General features: G+C 51.7%; 1 protein-coding gene across 2 annotated transcripts in view; it reads left to right on the forward strand.

The window, feature by feature from the left end:
* The window catches only part of NUP205 (nucleoporin 205), a 920,380-nt gene that overhangs the window by 688,047 nt on the left and 207,113 nt on the right, over positions 1 to 25,220 (forward strand). For both annotated transcript variants that reach the window (XM_078671666.1, XM_078671676.1), the window contains exons 30-32: positions 1,097 to 1,195; positions 1,718 to 1,866; positions 2,226 to 2,417. In XM_078671666.1, coding sequence (XP_078527792.1) covers positions 1,097 to 1,195; positions 1,718 to 1,866; positions 2,226 to 2,417 — 440 coding nt within the window. The remainder of the gene's footprint in view (positions 1 to 1,096; positions 1,196 to 1,717; positions 1,867 to 2,225; positions 2,418 to 25,220) is intronic.

Below are 25,220 nucleotides of genomic sequence, written 5' to 3' on the forward strand. Positions count from 1 at the left end.
TACAGTAAATTCTGATTAAGTGCTGTTAACTTGCCTTTGTACTGGTGCACTCACTCTATAGAAGCTACACTGTTATCATAGTGCTTGCATACTAAATTATTATTTTGTTTAAGGTAAACTTCATAGACTCTTTCACTCCTAGGACAGTTTTTCTTACACACTAGACACTGCATGTTGAATAAGTCACTGAATATTACACAGATATACAAGTTGAGTGAGAGTTTCTATCACTGTAAACGTTACTTTAAAATGCGCATAGGTCCCACTGGTTGGTGGCAAGCTCTGTTTGCTGTGCTGTCATCTGACTTCTTTGGGTAGACTGTGCCAAAGGTCTGTAGTGTTAAGCTCTTAGCAAACATTGCTGGTACAATAGGCTAAGTTCCATTCATTCATTGTGCAGAAACAATTCTCACTAAAGTCCTAGTTAAGTTCTTGATGTTTGTCTGTGACCTTTAGGCTTTAGTGAGTCAACCAGTGAAGCCAGCAAGTAAACGAGGCTTGGACACACTACACACTAGACTCTAGAGCAGAGTATTTGCACAGCTGAAATTTCTAGAAGGGTGTTCAGAACCTGAGATTTACAAAATGTTTGCTCTCTGTGTGTGGGCTACATTCAGCTATGTTCACTCACTCAGTGGCATGTGAGCTTTCTTTAATGTCCAGAAGGGCTCTGCATCAACTATGCTCACTCAGCCAGATGTCTGAGCATGGCCCAGTACTTCATCTGTTGTCAAACACAGCTCACTCCCTTTAAAGGATGTCTGAAATATCAATTCACTCAGATGTTTGCAAGAGCTATTCACTTTCTCAAAGCCTGTCTAAGAATCCCTCTGGCAGAGCCATTATGTTGTTCTTAGGTTTGCTTTGATCACTTTTCTCAGTATGAAACTCTGAAGACCCAATGAAATAGCATTTCCAGAATCACTTGTGCATTACGCCAACATAACGCATGTCTCAGTAGATGATGTTTAATTTATAAAATAAAATCTGCCCAACATTTACCAATGTAAGTGTTTTATTTACATATAGGTATTCAATTAGGTTCTCTGCTTTGCTCGGATTTGTTAATGAATCCTTGTTTCTTCTGTCTGAGTAGGTGGTGGTTTCCAGCGAGTGAGAGCACACCTCTATGGATCCCTGCTATATTATCTGCAGATTGCTCAGAGACCTGATGAGCCAGATACATTTGAAGCAGGTATTTGTGCAGGCTCTCCGTTGATGTACCTGACAACAAATGTAATATCGCTGCATGTGTACACCTTTCAAAAATGGGCTAACAGTAGCTTGAGTGTCCCAACAATTTTTAGCTTTAGTCTTATGTTCATGAAGATATCGGGAGTACAGTAATGTTACTTATATGTGCTACAGCAATATGCTATAAGATATCCTGTGTAGCTTTGGCTCATTCATGTTCTCGGAGTCTGCACCAGACCTACTCCTACTGTGAATCTACACTCTTGTGCACAGTGATATTCACTGTCTTTCTCAGACCATGCGTGCCTTTTCTCATCCTTCTTGTTATTCCTAAAAATAGGGCACTTACAGTTGTCCCAACTATTCTTGACAGGGAAAAACCCAGTATATTTCATGTGTCACTGTTTTATTCTTTGCAGCTTATCACCTTCAGACCATTTGTCCAGGATGTGCAATATAGTCCCTGCCATGTCAATCTCTTTTTTCATCATCTTACTTTCTTATTTTCTCTAAACATTTATAGCCCAGAAGACAATGTGGGAACGGCTAACTGCTCCAGAGGATGCATTTAGTAGACTCCAGAGAGAAAACCTTGCTATCATTGAGAGCTACGGTGCTGCTCTTATGGGGGTCATCTGTCGAGATGCCTGCGATGGACATGAAATAGGAAGGGTAATAGCAACAACCTTCTTCGTAGACATTGGGGTTTAATCAGTTTAAGTAATTTAGCCATTGGTAATTTTATGTATTTACATTTTAATATACAGGATATAAAAAAACATTCATTTCTCATCACAGTGCTCAGTAACATTGTCAGTAACAAATAGACTACCCTAAAGTAAAGCATTGCCTTGGTGTATATGTGATTTTTCTGCCAACACTTTTAAATTCCAATTTTCTACATGATTTTTAGCCAGCCGTATGTCTAATTCAGCCGATATCTCTAGATTTCCCTTGCTCTACCCACTCCAATGCTTCTATCTTCTGCAGTCTTCATGTCCCCTTCCTAAGAGTTTCTCCTCTTTTTGCAGATGCTGGCTTTAGCTCTCTTGGATCGTATTGTGTCTGTTGATAAGCAGCAACAATGGTTATTGTACCTCGCCAATAGCGGTTATCTGAAGGTGCTCGTAGATAGCCTGGCACAGGATGACCTTAGTTTGCAGAGTCTGCTTACACCGCAGCCCCCATTGCTGAAGGCTCTCTATATCTACGAGTCCAAAATGGTAAGACTATGATTGAGGCTTATAAAAATATTCTCAAAAGTTATTGGTTCGGCAAAATCTTGACAAGTTACTGATTTTACTGTGCATCTGTGTATATGCCTCTCAGAAGAAATATGCATGGTGTTAGAGCATCATTTGGTTTTCTGCTGTACATCACCTTGCACTTTGTTGAGTTGGTCCATTATATTGGGTATTTAGAGGTATGTTATCCTTATGATAACATTTTTTAAATATAGCCTTTTCACCTACAACACTGACCCAAGATTCCTAGTAGACTACTGCTCGATGTGCTCTTCAGATTGTTTTTCCATTCAATGCTGTCAGAGGGAGACTGCATGGCCGAGTAGAAAACCTATGTATGGTGTTTTATCAGAACACCTATCCAGGCATCAATAAGCATCCCATGATAGCATAGCTTAGCTAGATTCCTAATCCAAACATAGCCAAATCAAAGATCCAGTTGTGAGGAAATGGGATATCTATAGTACGGTTGTGTGACCTCACTGTGTAGTACTTTATCAACTCCTTTAGGACCAGTCTGGTTTCGTTTGTTAAACCTTATCTCAACCCTGAGCAGTCGGGCATAAACAAAGAAACAAGTGTAAAGCATTTAAACAGGACCAAATAATTGAAGAAGAAAGAAGCCCATCAATCAAGAAATCCTACAAAAAGTTATAAAAATAGATTATATTTTTATTACTTTATGGACACAAACGAAAACGATCAACAGCAGGCTTCCGGACATATAGATTTTGCACAATAAATCAGTCAACAAATTTGACTATTGGAAACTTTTTCTGGAAAAAGATTTACAGGTTGGTGTGGGGTTACTTTGGGCGAACAACTCCAGCAGGCAACCAGTCAAGGAGACCAGTAAGGTCCAACAAAACAGTTACCGCATCAAGAAAAGCGTTTTTTTTGTTCAGTTCCAGCATCAGTGGCTCTATGCTATTGACGTCTATGAAGTGATCCTGCTGCAAGGAATTCAAAATGCTCAAGGATCCTAAAGATGGTGTGCAGTCGACGTGGGTCTTATTGGGGCTACTCCTCGGTCTGCGATCCTGATCTGAAAGAGACACGTTTTTTTTTGTTTTTTTTTTTAAGACCTTTTTTTTTTTGATCGTCCATGGTACACAGATTCCAGCCTACAACCCCTCGGGCTGGCCACGCAGTGGGTAACACGTGTATTGCTTCAGATATTACACAGCCCAAAGCCGTCATCCCGGGGGCACGGCGGCGTGGTAAAGTGCAGGTGTCACACTGTTCAGAGAAGGATAGTGTAGGTCTGATTTTCCGTTTCTTATAGCCATAGACATGAGCGCACGTTTCAAGAATATCGTAAAATGAACCCCAACAATCGAACAAATCCCCCCACACGGTCATCTCGTCGAGCACGGTAAGTTCACCTCTGCACAGGCGATGCAATTGTACTTCCCAACTCTAAAGCACCTGGAACCACAAGGTCGTTAGGATTCTTACAGATCTTCTGCGCGCGCCTGCGTGGTGGACGGAGGCTCGCAGACACCCCCCCCCTGTAATCGTTCCAGTTGGACCATACTTCCACCCATTTCCGGGGACACCCCCTCGCCACATACACAGTCTTTTCCTGTAGCATACACCAGTCCATATCGCTATGCCATTCTGTCAGTTTAGATGGATCCGGACTGCCCCAGAGTCTGGCGATGTTCCTCTTTGCTACCATTTGTCCGAGCATAACCCAGAGCCTCCCTTTCGGTGGCAGGTCTGTTGGCTCCCAGATATTAAGAAGACACCTCTTTGCCTCTGGGCGAATCTCCACCTCCCATACCTCCTGCATACACTGCACCACCCTTCTCCAATATAGTTGAATCTTGGGGCAGCCCCACAACACATGAAAGAAGGTACCCGTGCCACCACATCCCCTCCTGCAGAGTACAGTATCAGCCCTCCCCATGAGGTGTAACCTTGTACAGGAGATATACACTCTATGGAGTACCTTCAGTTGGATCAGTCGCAGGCGGGCCGATATCGCGACCTCACGCGGTGAGGCCAAGGCATACATCCATTCCTCCTCGTCTATTTCAAGCCCATCAGCAACCCATTTCTCTCTAAGGGGTAGGAGCATGTCAGGGGGGTGATTAATTAGTTTTTTGTATGTGAGTGATATGGCGTGTTCTGTCATGTGCCCATCGAGTATCCTATCCTCAAGTGGGGAGGATTGTGGTAGTGTAGTCTCTGGAGGGATATTTGCCTGTAAGGAGTGTCTCACCTGTAAGTATCGATAGTATTCAGTTTGCGCCAACTCGTATGTGTCCCGTAGGTGGGCGAACGCGTGGATCCCTTTGGGGCCCCAGATATCCTTGATTTGGGAGATTCCTATCGGGTCCCATTCGCGGAAGCCCTTAGTACGTCCGAGGTTGCCGAGTTGTTCAGAGGCCCAAAGTGGCGTGGCCATGGTGAGGACTCCTGACCATCCGAGCTTCTTCTGGGCGGCGTGCCACACCTGTACCGCATGTAATGTAGGTCCAGTGAGTTGGCGTGCACCCCGTTTAGAGTAGAGTGCTTTCTCGTAGTTCCCCCCGGGAAGCAACCATCTGTCCATACCGTAGGCGGGATCATTCCCCGCGCCGTACGTCCCCTGGTTGATTGCTGAGAGGTGGGCTGCCCAGTAATACTTGCGAATGTCTGGTAGGGCTATACCGCCATCATACCACCCCAGCGTCAATTTGGTCAGCGCGATTCTGGGTGACACGCCCCAGAGGCGGTCGAGCTGTGCCGCCTCTATTGCTGCAAAGTATGTGTTATATACTAGATCTGGGTAATTTTGTAGCGCGTAGAGGAAGCGCGGCAACGCTAGCATCTTAAATAGGGCTGCCCGGCCCAGTAGAGACAGTGGTAGGTGCTGCCAGGATTTGGAGTCCCTTTGGAGCCGACTTAACGGCGGTTTGAGGTTTAGCTCGTATAGTAGGGCCTTGTTCGTGGTTATGTACACTCCCAGGTACTTGAATCCGTCCTCTGCTACCGTGATAGGGCAGGTGTCAGGGAGCCTCGGGGGATCACCCCGCAGGACGTAGAGATATGATTTGCTCCAGTTGACCCGTAAGCCAGAGTTGCGACCGAAGCTTGCGAATATATCAAGGGCTGCCATTATCGACCTGCGCGGTCTACATAGGTACAGGAGGATGTCGTCGGCGTAGAGTGATATTTTGTCCTTCCGCCCAGACTATGCCTTTCAAGTAAACGTCTTGTCGTATCCAGGCTGCCAGCGGCTCAAGGGACAGGGCGAAGAGAAGAGGGGAGAGGGGGCAACCCTGTCTAGTCCCTCTCTCGAGTGTGAAAACCTCAGACACCTTGTTGTTAACAAGTACCTGCGCCAAGGGTTCTGCATATAGGAGTCGCACCCATGCTATAAATTGAGGACCAAAGCCCAGTTTGCACAGGACTGCGAACATATACGGCCACTCTAGGGTGTCGAATGCCATGGTGGCGTCCAGAGAAACCACCACTGCCTCCTCCTGTAGCCTGTGGCGCTGCCCCAGAACGCCATGTAACCGTCTGATGTTGAGTGCCGTGTTGCGGTGGGGCATGAATCCCGATTGGTCAGGGTGGACCAACGTGGGAAGCATCGGCTGGAGCCTATTAGCGAGTGTTTTGGCCAGTATTTTGGGCTCCGCGTTGAGGAGCGAGATTGGCCTATATGAAGCACATAAGTCTGTGGGTTTCCCCTCCTTCGGTATCGCCACTATGGTCTCTATGCGCTGATCACGAGGCAACACCCCTTTCTCCTTACTCTCGTCGAACATGGGTTTTAGATACTTACTGTGATGACGTCGGGTTTAAGCTTGTAAAGCTCTATAGGAAGGCCATTGGGGCCTAGAGCCTTCCCAGGGCGGAGGTCCCCTATTGCACGTTGTAGTTCGGCCTCGGTAAGCGGGCTATCCAAGGCCTCCCGATCTTCATCCGATAAGGAAGGCATCCGAATATCGGTTAGGAGGTCTATAGAGTCCTCCTCCGGGCGATCTGATTCTCGCCGGCAAACTCTCACTATCTCCCGAGGTTCTGTGATTACGACCCCAGACTCAGTGCGTATTTCCGGCACCACCCTACTGGCCTGCTGGTTTTTTTCAAGCCAAGCTATAAGCTTGCCGGCTTTGTCGCCTTGATCATAGAGCCTACCCATCTTGTGCCGGGCCATAGTTTGAGCTTCTTGGGTAACCAGTGCTCTGTATTCCGCTGTTTTCAACTGCAAGGTGTGACTAACTTCCCTGGTCCCAGTTTCTATCGCCTCCCTTTGCAGGTCTTCAAGATCTTCTTCAAGTGTTGTGACCTGTCTGCGTTGCTCCTTCCGTCTAATCGAGATGGTCGAGAGCGCCTCTCCCCTGATCACGGGTTTAAATGCTTCCCACAAAGTGACGGGGGAGTCAACTGATCCCACATTATTGTCAAAGTACTGTGTGATGGAGTTTGATATGTCCTTCCTGGTGCCCTCGTGTTTTAACTGCCATGCATTTATTGGCGCTACGCAGCCCTCACAACTGTTTCCGATTGTTACGTGTGTTAGGACCGTTGAGTGGTCTGAGATGCCCCTGGGCAAAAGTGTCGCCTCCCGTAACGTCATGTCATGTTGTAGCACAGTAAGGATGTAATCTAAGAGCGAAAAGGAATGGTGCGCCCCGGAGAAGAATGTAAAGTCTCTGCCTGCAGGATGGAGCAGGCGCCAGACGTCCGTGAGCCCGAAGGCCTCGAGGAAGTCCGGTAGCCACCCCTGTCGCTGGGGCAGATCTCTAGGGGGCTGCCGATCTAGTGTCCCTGACACCACTGCGTTGAAGTCCCCACCTAGCACCAAAAGGCCATCAGGAAGGGAGAGGAGTAGTGTGCCCAGATCCGTGAAGGCCTGAGTCTGGAGGCCTGGCGGGATGTAGACAGAAAGTAGGTTAAGTGTGCGGCCCTCCCACCGTCCAGACACAGCTGTGAAGCGTCCCTGTGGGTCAGATTTAGTGAGGTCTATTCGGAGGGGCAGTGAGCGACGCAGGAGGATCCCCACCCCACGGGAGCCGGAGGTGAAGCCGGAGTGAGCTGCTAGAGTGTATCCCCACCTGTTTAAGGCCTGACAAGCGTTCCCCAACAGATGAGTTTCTTGAACTAGTACCACATCCAGCTGGTGTCGTTTGATGAACTGTAGGACAATGGTGCGTTTGAGTTTGTCTCCTAATCCGTTTACATTCCAGCTAAGGACTTTAAGACTCTTCTCCCACCTCCTAGCCATAGCCGTTATTGTGTAGGGTGCCCCGTCCCACCACCCCGGCGCTGCGGCTGACTACCCGGCAACATCTTCCGTGGGAACGTGAAGGACCCCCCACTCTCCACCCCTCCCAGGTTCCCCCTTGGTAGGTGTATGCAGTGCAGTTGATCAAGGATCTTCTAGACAATTGACTCCATTCTGGTGAGGCAATGTTCGCCTGTACTTTGGTGCCAGATCTGTACCTGACAGTGCGGACTACTCGTGACCGTGAAACTTCTTCAACACCCCCACCCTCCCAACATCTCCCCCAACATGAGCAATTCAGGCAAACGGTGCATAGCATTACAGTTGTAGAATCCACTAGCCCCTCCCTCCCAACTCGGAGGTTAAAAACCACCCTTCCCCGAACAACAGTCCCCCCCTCCCTGCCCCCTGCTCCGTGGGTCTGTGAACTACCCACCACCCCAATTAGCAGAGCGCCTGTCGCCCAAGAACCCCCCCCCAGAAGAGAGGCGAGCCCTCTCCGAGGAACTTCTTGTGGGAAACGTGGTTGGCTCACTCCCCTTTCGCCAGCCTATGCTGCCCTTGTGAGTCTTAACACTTGTGCGAAGTACACAGGACACTGGTTTAAGGTCCCCCGAGTCCCGCAAGTCTATGTGAACCACCTAATGAAACATGGTCACACGGAATGTAATATACGTTACTGTTCGACGATCATCGGCAGCAGTGTTGTGACCTCATCCGACTCCATTGTCTCGAGCTGAACCCCAACGGGGGCTGTTTGATCTGGAGCGCCAGGACCTCTGGCTCCGGTCATCTCCGTCCTGTCGACCAGCCGCGGAGCCAGGGGAGGAGGCCCCAGGCTCTCTCCAGTTGGTGCTGTCTCCCTCTGCCCGGGCCTCCGGCGCTGCGTTGTCCAGCCACTCCTGGGCCGCCGCCGGTGTGGTGAAGAAGTAGGATTTACCCCCAGACAGAACTTTCAATTTCGCCGGGAAGAACATCATATATTTAAGTCCTCGCTCACGGAGTGCCGCCTTGATCCCTTGGAATGATCGTCGTTCCTGTTGGACTTGTAGCGTGAAGTCAGGGAAGAATCGTATTATTGCCCCTTCATAGTGCAAGTCACCTTGTTGCCTGGCGACTTGGAGTATCGCGTCACGGTCCCTGTAATTGAGCACTTTGGCAATTATGGTTCTAGGCAAGGCCCCGGGTTTTGGCTTGGGGGATGGGGGCTCGGTGGGCCCGCTCAATGGTAAAGATGTTGGACAGTCTCTTGGGCTTTAGGTGTCGCAGGATAAGGTCCTCTAGAAACAGCTCCGTGCTGTCCCTTTCCAATCCCTCCGGCACACCTACCACGCGTATGTTGCTTCTCCGGGCCCTCCCTTCCTGGTCTTCAAGCTTTAGCGCCATTTTCTGGTGTTGGTGGATGAGCTCGGTCACCCTGTCTTCCAGGCGTTTTTCTGAGGCCTGTAGTGTCTTTATGGCCCCTTCATTAGACTTGGACCGCTCAGTGGTTTTTCCCAGGTCTTCGCGCAGTAGGTTCACCTCGATAGAGATCTTGTCAATTTTCGACTCAAGATTGGCTCCCAGTGTCTGGATGGCGGCCATGATGGCGTTCAGGGACGGTTCCGCCTGCTCCTTGGCGTCCTTCGTCGCCCCCGCCGGCTGCTGTTGCGTGCGAGATACTGCGTATTGGTCAATCTTATTAGTTTGGGTCCCTGCTCCTCCTTTGGGGGGCCGCATGATGGAGCCGGGTCCTTAGCTGATGGGCTGGAGCGTTCGTCGTCCGCGACAACTGCCGCCTGCGTGGTCGAGTCGAATCAGGGTGTGACCCAGGGCCGATCCGGAGCCGTCGGATACCGGGCCTGGCCGCGATCTGTTCCTCACACCGGCCGGGAAGGCGCCCCCCGGTGGCAAGTGTTACTCTGCGGGCCAGTACCCAGCGGCGTAGAAGCCCGGCGGGTTTGAGTGCGACACCACACTCCCGAGCGCAACAGCCAACAGGACGCCTCCTCCTCGCAGCAGCGGTTGCGTGAACCTGACGGCCCACGGCGCGGCCTAGCGTGGCCTATTCCCAGCGTCTGACCCGCTGAGGCGGGTCCTGCAGTGCCCTCGGGCCTCAAGGAACGCGCAGGTGACCAGCTGAGCACCGGACAGTCACTCCACAGGCTCCCCCAGGGCAAGGACCTCTATGCATCAGCCTTGTCCCCTCTGTGTCTCTCAGTGTCTCTGCCCTGGGTCTCAGGTTGGGCGTCAGGCAGCGCTCGCGCTTCCCGCCCAGGGAGGCGCTCGAGCGTTCAAGGGCGCTTCTCAATCCTCCCAGTACCTCACCTCGTCAGGGGCCGGATGCCAGCATTACCGGTACGCACCCCCTCCACCGGGGCCTCATCCTCCATAACGCAGACGCGCGGGCCGCACCAGGACTGCGTCGCCAGCAGTGGTAGGTCCTCCAGCAAGTGTTGACACGGGGTCGTGTAGGCCCGTGCAGACCGTGAGGTGAGCCCGTGCGTAGTATTATCGCCCCCAGGGAGTAGTTGCAGTGTGGGCCCTCACCTTCAGGCCCCCCCCGTATGGCGCCGTCCGTGTGTCTCTCCGCCCCGCAGTAGTGCCTCCTCTCCGTCCTCGGCAGCGCCGGACTCGCTCCGGGCCGCCCACCAGCCCCACCACACCTCCGGCTCCACTCTCGGGTCAGCTGGCACGGAGGGCGCCTCACGGACACCGGCCGCCGCCCTCCAGGCTCCGATGCTGTCACTTGGCCCCGCGGCTGCCTCCGACAGTGGGGGTCCTTCCCGCCGTGCCGCCTGCAGGGTCCTGGCTACAAAGTTAGTCCCCGGCTCCGGCCGTTACTGCAGGCCGCAACACTTAGCGCAGCAGATTCCGGCGGCAGCAGGTCCGATCACGGCGCTGAAGGGGTCCCCGGACAGCGGGAGTGCTCCGGTGTCCTGTGTCACTATTTCCGCAGTTTTAGGGCAGGATCAGTGTGCGGATGTGTAGGGGAGATTCGCCGGACCACGGAGCTCTCCTAAGATGCGGCCATCTTAGCTGGTCGCTGGCCACGCCCCTGAAAGAGACACGTTAGTATTAGATTCCTTACCTTAGAATATCCCCAGGCGTCAGACTGGATCCGGAAATTTTTGCGTAGCAGTACCCTTGCTCGTCGGTAGGCGTCGTCTGCGGCTCCGCGTCCGTCGTCGGCGTCGTGGGCGCCGTGATGACGTCGTCGGAGTACTTAGACGCCGCCTCCGCGTGCTGACGTCAGTTCTTCTTTTTTTCCGCGCCAGCAAGCGCAGATCTGGAAAAAGCAGTAACCCTAGTCTCTTTTTGACTAACCCTTTTTGATCATTTTTGATCCTTTTTCGAGTTTTCGACTCCAACGGTGCCGTAGGGATGCCCGGGTTTAAGCACTGCGATGATTGCGACCGCCTGATGTCGGTCACGGATCCTCACCGCGTGTGTTTATCTTGTCTCGGCGTCGACCACGACGACAAGGCCTGCTCCGACTGCCGGGCCCTCTCTTCGAAGGCCAGACGGGAGCGGTCCCGCAGGCGGCTCGAAATCCGGCAGTCGGGCCCGCGCCGCGAGAGGTCCCGATCCCATGGGAGGTCGAGGGACAGGTCCCGGGCTCGGAGCCATCACAGTTCCGAGGGTAGGCCGCACTCCTCTGGGTCGAAGTCGTCGTCGGGTAAGCGGCTAAAGAAGTCCAAGCGGCATCATCGCTCCTCGGACTCCCCCCGACGCTCACGCGATGCAGCCGGGGGTTCGGGTGACACCGCCCACGCGGCTCCGCTTGAGTCGCGGGCGCCGCGTCCAGCCCCATACCCCACGGTCCCTGGGCTCAACGCGACGTCGGAGGAGATCGAGCGCTTCCTCATGGCCATGAGGAAACTCTCTCCTCCGACGGGCTCCGCGGCGCCTTCGGGCCCAGCGGACCCGTCTGGGACCCCTAGCGGGTCGGGGGGATCTGCCCCGACGCCGTCGGGTGCTTCGGCCCCGGCGCCGCCGACGCCTTCGGGCCCGGCGCCGCAGGTTCCCGTTATCCCGACGGCACCGAGGGGTTCAGTTGTTCCAACGCCGCCGGCGCCTTCGGGCCCGGCGCCGCAGGACGCCGCTAGACCTCCTTCGGGATCAGGTTCGTCGGCGGTGGACCTTACGACCTCCCCGGCGTCGGACCCTCAGGTGTCTCCTCCGGCGCCGTCCTCGGGCGGCGCCGTCCCCGGTTCCACCTTCGTTCCTGTTCCGGCGCCGGGACGGCCCCGTTGGGGAGTTTCACTTCTACGAACAGGCCCCATTAGCTGAGAACCCTGAGTTTCAGGAGATAAGTGATGAAGAGGACTTGGAGGGGTCTGAGGACCCTCTGACCAGGGAATGTCAGTCTCATGAGACTGGACAGGAGACCTTGGGGGGAGACACCTCTCCGGACACTGGTTTTGTCTCCCCTCCTACCGTGGCTTCGGAGGAGGGGGCAACATATAGTGTGGTGTTGATGAGGGCTGCCAAGGCCTTGGGCCTTGAGCTCCCCGTCGCGGCCGTGAGGACTAACCTCCTCACTGAGGTCCTTAAACCGCAGTCAAGCTCGGCCGAGCCTCTGCTGCCCTTTAATGAGGCCTTGACTGACGTTCTTCTGGGCACTTGGTCCAAGCCCGCTACGGGTTCGCCTGTAGATAGGAACGTGGCCAGACGCCACCGCCCAGCCCCGGGCGACCCATGTTTCCTGTCCTCCCACCCTACCCCCGAGAGCCTGGTCATCCAGGCCTCCAATTCCCAGACCGCATTCCCGTCAGCCCCGCCGGACAGGGAATCCAAGAGGTATGACCAGTATGGGAAGAAGATCTTCTCATCCCTTAGTCTAGGCCTGCGGTCTTCCAACAACGCCTGCCTCTTGGGACGTTACACCCACTCTGTGTGGGATAAGGTCGCGGAAGTGCTGCCAGAGTGTCAGTTGGAGGTACGGGCCAAACTCGGCCAAGCCCTTGTGGAGGGCTGGGATGCAGCCAAGTATTCCATCAGGTGTGGGCTGGATACCACCGACTCGCTAGGTAGAGCGATGGCAACGACGGTGGCGGTCAGACGCCACGCCTGGCTGAGGTCCGCCAACTTCTCGGCAGATGTCCAGAGCACGCTCATGGACATGCCGTTCGATGGCCGTCGCCTCTTTGGCGACAAGGCAGACCATGCGCTTGAGCGCTTTAAGGACTCCAGGGCTACGGCCAAGTCCTTGGGCCTCTCGGGCCAGCGCCAGCAATCGGCTGCCTTTCACTCCTTTCGTGGCCACGGAAGGGGTGCGCCCACACGCGCTGCCAGCCACGCACCGCAGGGCAATACCCAACGCGGTGGCGGCCGTGGGAACCGCCGTCCGGGCGGTCGGGGGCAGCGGCGAGGTCAGTCCACACCTTCCCCCGCAGCATCCGCCTCTAAACCCTCCGCCTCTAAACCCTCCTAGTCCGTGCTTTCAGGCCCATGTGACGCCAGTGGGGGGCAGGGTTCGCCATCACCACCTCCACTGGCGCACTGTCACATCGGACAGGTGGGTGCTGCAAATCGTCCGAAGGGGCTACTCCCTCCCCTTCGAGGCGACTCCTCCAGCCATGCCACCGCAGAACCACCGTGTATCGATGGATCATTTGCGACTTCTGCAAGAGGAAGTTACGGCCCTCTTGGCCAAGGGGGCCATCGAGCGCGTTCCTGGGCCAGAAGTAGGGTGTGGTGCTACTCCCACTACTTTCTGGTACCCAAGAAGGGCAAAGGGGGCCTACGCCCTATCTTGGACCTAAGGAACGTCAACGGCTTCCTCCGGAAGGAGAAGTTCAAGATGCTGACACTGGCTCAGGGTCTGGCTGCCCTGGACCCAGGAGACTGGATGGTAGCATTGGACTTGCAGGACGCTTACTTTCATATCCCCGTCCTGCCTGCCCACCGGCACTACCTGCGGTTCATGGTGGGCCACGAGCATTTTCAATTTACCGTGCTCCCCTTCGGCCTTACCAGCGCCCCACGGGTGTTCACAAAGTTGATGGCGGCGGTCGCAGCTCATCTGCGCAGGTTAGGGGTTTCAGTCTTCTCCTACCTCGACGACTGACTGTTGAAGGCAGGCTCGCCCCAGACAGTCGTCAGCCACCTCCAGACGACGGCGGACCTCCTGCACCAGCTGGGGTTCTCCATCAATGTGCCGAAGTCACACCTGTGCCCCTCTCAGAAGCTCCTCTTCATCGGAGCGGTTCTGGACTTGGCGCGGTTTCGGGTTTATCCACCCGAACAGCGGGTCCGGGATATTCAGGCTCTGATTCCCATCTTTCAGCCGTTATCCCGGGTTTCGGTCAGGTTGACGCTGCGGCTTCTAGGGCTGATGGCCTCCTGCATCCTACGGGTGCATCACGCCAGGTGGCGGATGCGGGCTCTGCAGTGGGGCCTGAAGTTTCAGTGGGCCCAGCATCAGGGCAACCTATCCGACCACGTCCAGATCTCGGAGGGCACTGCGAGACAGCTGCAGTGGTGGCTTACGGACCGCGATTGGGTCAGCGGCAGATCACTCTCCCTTCCCCAACCGGAGCACGTAGTTGTGACGGACGCGTCCCTCCAGGGCTGGAGAGGCCACTTGGGAGAGGCGGAGATCAGAGGCCTCTGGTCTCCGGCGGAGACCCGGCTCCACATCAACCTGTTGGAGCTCCGGGCGATTCGTCTGGCACTGAAGGCATTCCTCCCCTCTGTCCGGGGGAGTGTAGTGCAGGTATTCACGGACAACACCACCGCCATGTGGTACTGCAACAAACAAGGCGGGGTGGGGTCGTGGATCCTTTGTCAAGAGGCTCTTCGCCTTTGGCAATGGCTGGAACGCCAGGGCGTGACCCTGGTGGCTCAACACCTGGCAGGTTCTCTGAACGCCAGGGCGGACGAGCTCAGTCGTCTGTGCATGATGGATCACGAATGGCGTCTGAACTCGGACGTGGCGCAAGGCCTCTTTCAGCGATGGGGAGAGCCTTGGTTAGATCTATTTGCCACCGAAGAGAACGCGCAATGTCATCAGTTCTGTGCGTTGGAATTTCCAAGGCGGCACTCGCTCGGAGACGCTTTTCGTCGCGAGTGGAGTTGCGGTCTGTTGTACGCCTTTCCGCCTATACCACTTCTGCCCAGAGTGCTGAAGAAGATCAAGCGCGACCGGGCCCAAGTCATCCTTGTGGCTCCGGACTGGGCGCGAAGGTACTGGTATCCAGAGCTACTCAGTCTGTCAGTCGATCCCCCGGTTCGTCTGCCTCTTCAGGAGGACCTTCTGTCGCAGCAGCAGGGGACGGTCCTCCACCCGAACCTGTCCAGTCTCCACCTCCATGCTTGGAGATTGAGCGGCGACAGTTGAGGCCATTTGACTTGCCTCCTGAAGTTTGTAACATCATTCTGGCAGCCAGGCGTCCCTCCACAAAGTCGGTATACGCCTGCAGGTGGAACAGATTTGTGGCATGGTGCACAGCAAAGGCTGTGGATCCCCTCAATGCCCCTCTTTCTGAAGTCCTTCTCTTCCTTCTTTCTCCTGCCCAGCAGGGCTCTGCTCTGGGCACTATCAAGGGCTACCTTTCTGCCCTTTCAGCCTTTCTCAGGCTGCCTGATCAACCTTCTTTGTTCAAGTCCCCTATTGTTAATAGATTTCTTAAGGGCATCACACACACGTTTCCTCCTGTTCCGTTTGTGATGCCTCAGTGGGACTTGAACCTGGTTCTTACATTTCTGATGTGCGCTCCCTTTGAGCCACTTCACAACTGTCCTCTTCGCCTTCTGACTTTGAAGACTGCTTTCCTGGTTGCCATCACCTCTGCCAGGAGAGTGAGTGAGCTCCAGGCCCTTTCTTGTTCTCCACCTTTCCTTTCTGTCCATCCGGACAAAGTGGTGCTGCGTACCAACCCTCTTTCCTGCCCAAGGTTGTCACGGCCTTCCACATCGGGCAGTCTATCACCTCGCCAACCTTCTTCCCGCCACCGCATCCCTCTAAAGAGGAAGAGCGGCTCCACCGTCTGGACCCAAAACGTGCGCTCTCTTTCTACTTGGATCGCACACGCCAGTTCCGGGTGGATGACCAACTCTTTGTTGGTTACGTGGGCGTGAAGAATGGGAAAGCGGTGCACAAGAGGACCATCTCCCGGTGGATCATCCTGTGTATCCAGGCGTGCTACTCCTTGGCTCGGAAGGAGCCTCCTGCTGGATTGCGGGCTCATTCTACCCGAGCCACGGCGACCACCACTGCCCTGGGCAGGGGTGTGCCCTTACAAGACATCTGTCAGGCGGCTACGTGGGCATCGCTGCACACGTTTGCGAGACACTACTGCCTGGACAGCCAAGTCCGGAGGGATGGCTTCTTTGGCCGTTCCGTCCTCCAGGACTTTCTGGTGTGATTATTGGTTCGCAGACCCACCAACGGGGTTGGTATTGCTGGGGTATCTATTCTAAGGTAAGGTATCTAATACTAACATGTCTCTTTCAGATGCACAAGTTACTACTTGTGTAACGATATATCTGTAAGAGACATTAGTTAGTATTAGATTCCTTACCGACCCACCCATCCTCCCCGTTCTGCAAACCAATATCTAGGGTTAGGGTTGTCCCCTTTCAGGGCCCTAGTTTCAATGGCACCAGTGTTGGTTTTTAACATGGCTCTGCGTTTCTGGCACGGAAAAGCTGTGTCTAAGAACTGACGTCAGCACGCGGAGGTGGCGTCTAAGTACTCCGACGACGTCATCACGGCGCCGACGACGGACGCGGAGCCGCAGACGACGCCTACCGACGCGCAAGGGTACTGCTACGCAAAAATTTCCGGATCCAGTCTGACGCCTGGGGATATTCTAAGGTAAGAAATCTAATACTAACTAATGTCTCTTACACATATATCGTTACACAAGTAGTAACTTGTACGTTAGGTAAGTCTTGCAACAGGTGTCCAAGTCCTCTCTGGGTTAGCAAAAGTCCAGTTGCCACTAGGCTGTCAGTAACCCAGCTCAGTGATTTCCTTCTTTTGGTGGTATCTGTTGTACTTGGCGACTAAGCTGCACTCTGATTACTCCCCCATTCCATCAGATTCTGATGCAACTTTTTAGTATCTCGGCTTGGTCTCGAGCATGGCGGCAAGAAGCGACGATCTGTTTATCTGGGCTACCAACTCTCCCCAGCAGGCTTCTTCAGATTTTGTGGCACTGTCCTGCACACACAAAGTCAGCCATCTGACTATTGGAGTCTCTGCTTCTAGGTGGACTTGGTGGACGACTTTTCCACAAGCAGGACACAGCAGGCACAGTTCCTTTCCTTCGCTAACCCAAGGCACAGCAGGTGCAGTTAAACTTCTGTGTAGCCTCTGGTTCCAGGTCAGCAGGGCAGTACTTTTTTAGTCCTCTGATTACCGTCAAGCGATATCCGAGTTCTGGGGGACACAGGTGCTCATTTTATGCCTGGAAAGTGCCTTTAAGGGAGGTCGCAATCACTAGCCACCGGGCTACTATGTTCCCTCCGGCCTGGGGACAGTTTCATGTGATTTGTCCCATCCAGCTATCCCAGAAGGCTTTATTCTGCCCACTCTCAAAATAGCAGAACCCCATTCCCGGTCTCCAGAGCTCGGTAGCCAACTCTAGGGGTGTGGCTACCACTGGTCTACACGTCCATGGGAAAACTGGTTTGGCAATTGTCGTTCTGAAGCCCCCTCCTCTCCCCCGTCCCCCCCCCTCCCCTAACCTGCCCCAAAACAAATCTCCACTGCCAGCCTGTCTACTTACAAAATAGTTATCTAACAAAAAACAAAGCCAAACTTGCTCAATAAAAACGAGGGCATGTAATATTATCAAAGGAACAACGGTTCTCATCGGAAAATATATGTATAGCTTGTATATTAAAGAAGCACAATGGCATGATATGACTTCAGTAGGTCGCTGATAGACAAGAACAACAAAAATGACCACACATGTTTAAGCATACATAGAAGTAGTCTGTATTCATGCATATGCAATGCAATGCAAATGGTGCAGGGTGTCCCACGTGAATGGAACAGAAACAAAACCGAAATAACAGTTCGCGGCATGTGGGCTGCTGAATTCATTTCTGTGCATAGATCGCCGCCTAGTGTTGGGTCCGGATGATTGCACATTGTTGTCCTGGAAGAGTCTTCGAAGTATCACGTGATAGGTGGCTCCTCCCGTGGACTACAGTGCGCATGGGCATCCTCTCCATCCTCAGATTGTTTTTTTCCGCCATTGGGTTCGGATGTACTTTCCTTTACTCGAAGTTCGGAATCAAAACTACACCTACTAAAGGCCAAAAGACCTTCGGTATCGTTGGTATTGTCTCGAATCGGTGCCAAAAGCTTCTTTACAAACTTTATTCAACTTGGGACGTCGAATCGGGCCGCGGGCCTTCTCGGCGCCACGCGACCAGTCGTCGATGGAACGGAGCCCATTTAAAAGATGCCCTCTCTGTAACTCAAAATACACACATATCGATAATCACCCTGTATGTAACAAGTGTTTATCTACTGAACATAATGAATCTGACTGCCTAGCCTGTGCCCAATTTCGTTCCAAAAAGACACTTCGGACTCGACGGGCCGCTAGGCTAACAATGCAGAAACCAGCGCCAGAGCCGGAAAATATCTTCGACGACGAAGATCTTGTCGAAGCCGAAGAATATGAACAACAGTCTGATCAATAGTCGGAGCATGACTCCGACTACTACATGGTCGAGATAGGGGACGACGAACAAGGGATCAGAGCCGTAGAGGACGACTCCAGTGAGGAAACTGGGCCAACCGTGAGTACGGCACCCCATACCTATACCTCCATGGTTCCACAGGCTCAGGTCGAGGCATCGCCACAAGGCCTTAGCCAAGATCTCGAAACACACTCTATAGCCCCGCAATACAGCTCGGCTAAGAATATTACAAAAGAGCCATCGGATCAACCTACTCCAAAATTGGTAATATCGAAACCAAAAGCTGGGGAACCAAAAACGAAACCGAAACTAATCGACTACACGGTCTTCGGACCACACTACGTCGATCCCTCGGAGTCGAGACCGAAGAAACTCATCGACAATAAGGTCTTCGGGCCAAACTATGTCGAACCATCGGAGTCAAACACAAGGGTCGTCGAGCCGAAAAGCAGCGACTCTATATCGACTCCAAGACCAAAGGTCGTCGAACCGAAAACATTGGCGTCGACAGTCTCTAACACAAAAAAGGGACTCGATCCAAAGAAGGTTGTCGACCCCAAACAAAAAGGCGACAAACCAATGCCTATGCAAAAGAAACCAATCGAGCCTAAGAAAATCGACCCGAAAAAGGCCATGGAACCGAGACCAAAGGGCGTCGATCCGAAACCGCAGATTCCAAAATCAACACAAGGACACACGCCCATAATCGAAACGAAAAGGACTGTCGAAACGGGAAAAACTTCAGCTCCGAAGAAACGGGCACTACCGAAACAAACTGTAGTACCACAAAAGGACATTGGATCGATTAAGTTTGACCTACCACCTTCCTCAAAAACAAAGGTGGTCGCAAAAAGCGGCATCGAACCGAAACAAACCAAACAAAAGACATTGGCAAAAACACCCAGAACTGCTGAACAGGAAGTCTTACATCCAGACCCGGAATCAGTGGAACAGTCACAACTTTACATTGACCCTAACTCTGGGAAACTTACTCTCTACAAAAGGAAGATCAGACCAGAGACTGAGAAAGAGACTTACACTATACCACTCAAAAAGAAAAGGGACTGTTCTACTTCACCTATTCTATTTGAGCCTATTCAGCCAACTAGGCCTAACCCATACTCCTATACACCCACACACTCAGATGAAGAGGTGGATGAGGAATATGATCAGGAATACAACTACCCAGTTGACACTGACCAAGACAGTCACACTCAGCCATGTGTTGACCCAATACATCCTGGTGACTCTCAACCCATTCCTGATACATCTGCATACCCTGCTAGGCCTTCTCCTACAGAGGACAAAGCTGCTTTTAATTCACTAATCGAAAGGGCAGCCCTCCATCACAATGTGGACATGCATGCAGACCCTGTGGAGGAGGATTTCCTCTTTGACACTTTTGCCACATCAGAAAGAACTGTTAAGACACTACCTATGTTAAAAGGGGTACTTAAACATGCAGGAGACATATTTAAGGATACCACTAGGGGCACGGGTCATTAACCCAAGAATAGAAAGGAAATACAGGCCAGCGCCACTAGACCCTACATATATTAAGGGACAACTGCCTTTGGATTATTTAGTGGTAGCAAATGCACGTAAACGTGCAAACTCTCAAACAACTGGAGAGGCTCCACCTCCTGACAAAGAATCAAAGATATTTGAGGCATCAGGGAAAAGGGTAGCCGCACAAGCAGCTAACATATGGAGAATATCTAACACGCAAGCCCTGTTAGCTAGGTATGACAGGGCACACTATGACACCTTAGAAACACTTCTCCAGCATTTACCCGAGCCTTACAAAGAACAGGCTGAACAACTAGTACAGGAGGGAAAGCTAATCACGAACGCCTCCATTAAATGTGCCTTAGATGTAGCAGACACGGCGGCCAGGTCTATTAACACCAGTGTTATGACCAGGAGACATGCGTGGCTACGCATTTCTGGTTTTAAAAATGAAGTCCAGTCCACTTTGTTAAACCAGCCAGTCAATCCTGACTACTTATTTGGTCCAGGGGTAGATACAATCCTGGACAAAATGAAAAAAGACACTGAGACAGCCAAGTCTATGGGAGCCCTACAGTCACAACAACATAGAGGCTACTTTCGTCGCTCAAGTTACAGGGGTGCTACAAGAGGTAACTCATCACAGCGGACCACAAACTACAAGGGAAACACACAAACCACCTACAATAAAAACAATAGAGGTGGATACCGCGGCAATACCAACAAAGGCAGAGGACGAGGGAATAACACCACCAGATCCTCTACCAACACAAAACAGTGACTCCTTAGCGCTACCCCCAGACCATATAACACCGGTCGGGGGACGATTACAACAGTTCCTACCAGTCTGGCAAAACATCACTACAGACAAGTGGGTAAGGCAAATTATCCGTGATGGCTATTGCCTAGAGCTAACCTCCACACCACCCAACATACCACCAAAACACCGTCCTATGTCTGTAGAACACCTCAACCTATTGCAGCTAGAAGTCATCAGCATGCTGCAAAAAGTGGCCATAGAACTAGTACCATTAGAACATCAAGGTACAGGGGTATATTCACTATACTTCCTCATCCCCAAAAAGGACGGGTCTCTCAGACCAATATTGGACCTCAGGCCCCTAAATCATTACATCTTATCGGAGCATATGCTCACTCTACAACAATTGTTACCGCTGTTGCAGCAAGGCGACTTCCTCGCAACCTTGGACCTCAAAAACGCATATTTCCATATCCCGATACATCTTGCTCACAGGAAGTATCTCAGGTACACGCTGCTAGATCAACATTACCAATTCAAAGTCCTTCCATTTGGTGTGACAACAGCTCCAAGAGTGTTCACAAAATGCCTAGCGACAGTGGCTGCACATTTAAGAAGACAACATATCCATGTCTATCCGTACCTGGACGACTGGCTAATACAAGCAAAGTCAGCCCAGCAATGTGCCAGCCACATGTCAAAAACGATTCACCTTCTGCACAGCCTAGGCTTCACGTTGAACTACCAAAAATCTCACCTTCAGCCATCCCATGTACAGCAGTACCTGGGAGCAACAATAAATACTCTGACAGCAAAAGCATACCCAAACGCTGCAAGAATAAACAGTATGCAGCTACTAATCCAAAAGTTCAAGCCCCAACACTCGCTCTCTGCCCGAGTGTTTATGCAACTCATAGGCATGATGGCTTCGTGCATCTTCATAGTCCCTCACCACAGACTACATATGCGTCCGCTACAGGAGTGTTTAGCACGGCAGTGGAACCAGGCTCAAGGACAGTTGAAAGACCTAGTGTTGGTGACCAGTCGTGCATACAACTCTCTGCATTGGTGGAATCCACAAAACCTTTGCAAGGGACGACTGTTCCAAGAGCCTGTACCACAAATAGTGTTGACGACGGACGCATCCCTGATAGGATGGGGAGCCCATGTCCTTCAGTACACAGTGCAGGGCCTATGGACAGCACAACAAAAGAAAATGCACATCAACTTGCTAGAAATGATGGCAATTTTTCTGTCAATGAAAGCGTTCAAAGTACATTTATGCAACAAAGCTGTGTTGATCCGGACGGACAACATGACAGCAATGTTCTACATACAGAAACAGGGAGGAACACACTCTCCACAGCTCTCACATCTAGCACAAAGCATGTGGAAGTGGGCCATCCAAAGAAACATTTTTCTTATGGCGGAACACCTCCCAGGCAAAGGCAACCAAGTAGCGGATCTGCTCAGCAGACACAGCCAACAGCTGCACGATTGGGAGATTCATCCCACAGTGATCCAACCATACTTCCAACAGTGGGGACAACCAGAGATAGACCTGTTCGCCACGCAAAATGCCAGTACTTTGCCACCAGGTTTCCACATCCACATCCGCAGTCGCAGGGCAATGCGATATGGATGAACTGGTCAGGCAGATTTGCGTACGCTTTTCCCCCAGCACCGTTAATATCGCTAGTGGCACGCAAACTACGCCAGCATTCACTGACACTAATCCTGGTTGCTCCAACATGGGCGAGGCAACCATGGTACACAACGTTCCTAGAACTTTCGGTGGTGCCTCATCAAAGACTGCGGCTAACACCCACTCTACTCACTCGGAGCCATGGAGACATACAGCACCCGGATCCGCAACAACTGAACCTTGCAATCTGGCTCCTGAAGTCTTAGAGTTTGGGTACCTAAACTTACCTCCTGACTGTATGAACATTATCAAGGAGGCAAGAAAGCCTACAACCAGAGCTTGTTACGCTGCAAAGTGGAAGCGTTTTGTCATCTACTGCAATAACAATGACATAAACCCACTAGATGCTTCAACGCAAAATATCATTTGCTATCTTTTGCACCTACATCGTTGCAATCTAGCTTATTCATCTATAAGAAAACACTTAGCTGCCATTGCAGCTTATCTACAGAACAGACAGCATCTTTCGCTATTCAGAGTACCTGCAATTAAGGCATTTATGGAGGGACTCAAGAGAATAATCCCCCCAAAACACCCGCCTTCACCTGTCTGGAACCTAAACATTGTTTTAACCAGACTAATGGGACCACCATTTGAACCATTGCATTCATGTGAATTACAATTGTTAACATGGAAGGTGGCATTTCTAGTAGCAATTACTTCACTTAGAAGAGTTAGCGAGCTACAAGCCCTAACTATTCAAGAGCCATTCATCCAAATACATGCAAATAGGGTAGTTCTTAGAACAAACCCTAAATTCATGCCCAAGGTGGTATCCCATTTTCATATCAATCAGACAATAGAACTGCCAGTGTTCTTTCCAAATCCACAGTCAGTACCTGAAAGGGCTCTACACACACTAGATGTCAAGAGAGCACTTCTATACTACATTGATAGAACTAAGGATTTTCGAAAGACTAAACCGTTGTTTGTTGCCTTCTCACCACAACACAAAGGCAACCCCATTTCAAAATCTGGCTTAGCCAGATGGATAGTTAAGTGCATCCAAATATGTTATCTAAAAGCAAAACGCACTTTAACAGTTCCCCCAAGAGCGCATTCTACACGCAAACTAGGGGCATCCATGGCTTTCCTAGGAAACATTCCTCTAGAGGAAATATGTAGAGCAGCCACATGGTCTACCATACATACTTTCACAAAACACTACTGTGTAGATGTACATTCCAAACAGCAAGCGGCTGTAGGACAGGCTGTTCTAAAAACTCTTTTTCAGACTGCTGCAGCTGGCACAGGTAGCCACCGCTAAGGGAGAGACTGCTATACATTCTATGCACAGATATGAATTCAGCAGCCCACATGCCTCGAACGGAATATGCTACTTACCATCTGTTCTTGGCATGTAGGGCTGCTGACATTCATTTCTGCAAAAATGTCTTTTATTTGTGCCAGGAAATATGTTTGCTCCTTAAACCACAGGGTTTAAGCTTTGTAGGAAGCGTTGTAAACAGTTGTCAATGATGGATCTCCTGATGTGTGTTACTGGTGTTTTCTTGCTATGACTGCAAGTCATGCAAGGAGCGTACCCAGATGCACTCATAGGGAATCTCGGACCACAAAAGTGAAGCTGTCATGGAGCATTTATGGAAGTCACATAAAGACCGTTCCCACTCAGTCACAGGCCCAATTTTGTTCTAATGGCTAGTCTTCATCGTTTCCCAAGTCTTCAAGTAAGTCAAAGTCCAAAAAGAAACACAAGACGCCAAGTAGGCTTTGATCCAGCGTCGACATTCTGAGGAGCCGTGAGGACATCAAAGTGCTGTGCGTTTTAGCTTCTGGTTCCTGACTGAGGAGCCGATTTCGCAGCTGGTAATGATGCACACTGAATTTCTCGGCTCTACAACGATGCCTCAACAGGTTATGGTGTTTAAGGACGCCAAACTCAGCATCTTCAGCACCTTACCGGCTTACACTGGTGCATATTTGGGCCTCATGGATCCGTGAAGGTCGCAAGTTTGGTTACCAAAGGAGAGACCGCCCAGTCTGTGCCTCCTAAATCTCCCTTGGATTCATGCATGAGTCCTGTACCCCTATTGCTGCCATTAAGAGTATATGGTGCTGGGAGGTTGTCATTAAGAACTCCACAGCACCATAATGGCTACACTGAAAACTGTGAAGTTTGGTATCAAACTTCTCAGCACATTAAACCCACACTGATGCCAGTGTGGGATTTAATGAAAAAAGCACACACAGAGCATCTTAGAGATGCCCCCTGAAAAACGACCTACCACTAGTGACCAGGCTGAGTGGCTGCTTTCAGCTGCCACCACCAGACATGTTTCTGGACCCCTGGGTCGATAGCCTGCTGCTCTCGGAGGTCTGAAACAATGCACATCCTGGGACGAGGTGCTAAGCCTCTTCCTCCAGGATGGGCAGGGTCCACGAAGGGAAAGCTTCAAAGGCTTGCCGCCTTAGTGAGGTTCCCTATGCCACCTGCTGCTTCCAGTCCCAACCTTTTACCTACCTGTAACACCCCTAAATCTGGTATTCAGGGGCACCCCTGAACCTTACTTCCTCAGACTATAAACTACAAGAAGAATAGAAGGACTGAACAGCCGCGCCCAAGCTAACAAGAGGAGGATGTCTACTGACTTGGGCCCAGCTCTATCGACCTGACCCCACCTCGAACCTGCATAAGCGAAACTCCGGTGTGTCCTGCAACAGCAACCTCAAGAACTCCAAACCAAAGAATTTGTCTCCAATGAACAACGGATTTGTTCACCGACAGACTCCAGCAAGATCCACAAGTCTGCACCACTCTGCACCCGTCGCCCACGGCCTGAGTTCGAGTGGCCCAACACCACAAGGAGATCTCCCCGGCGGTCCTGATCCGAGATCCGGTGACCCCTGACCTGCATCAAGCCTTCAGCAGACGCTTGCAGCCTAAATCCTGAAGGTCTCCCCAACCGCGACCAGGAA

This window comes from Lissotriton helveticus, chromosome 1_1, assembly GCF_964261635.1.
Source record: "Lissotriton helveticus chromosome 1_1, aLisHel1.1, whole genome shotgun sequence".
NCBI lineage: Eukaryota > Metazoa > Chordata > Amphibia > Caudata > Salamandridae > Lissotriton > Lissotriton helveticus.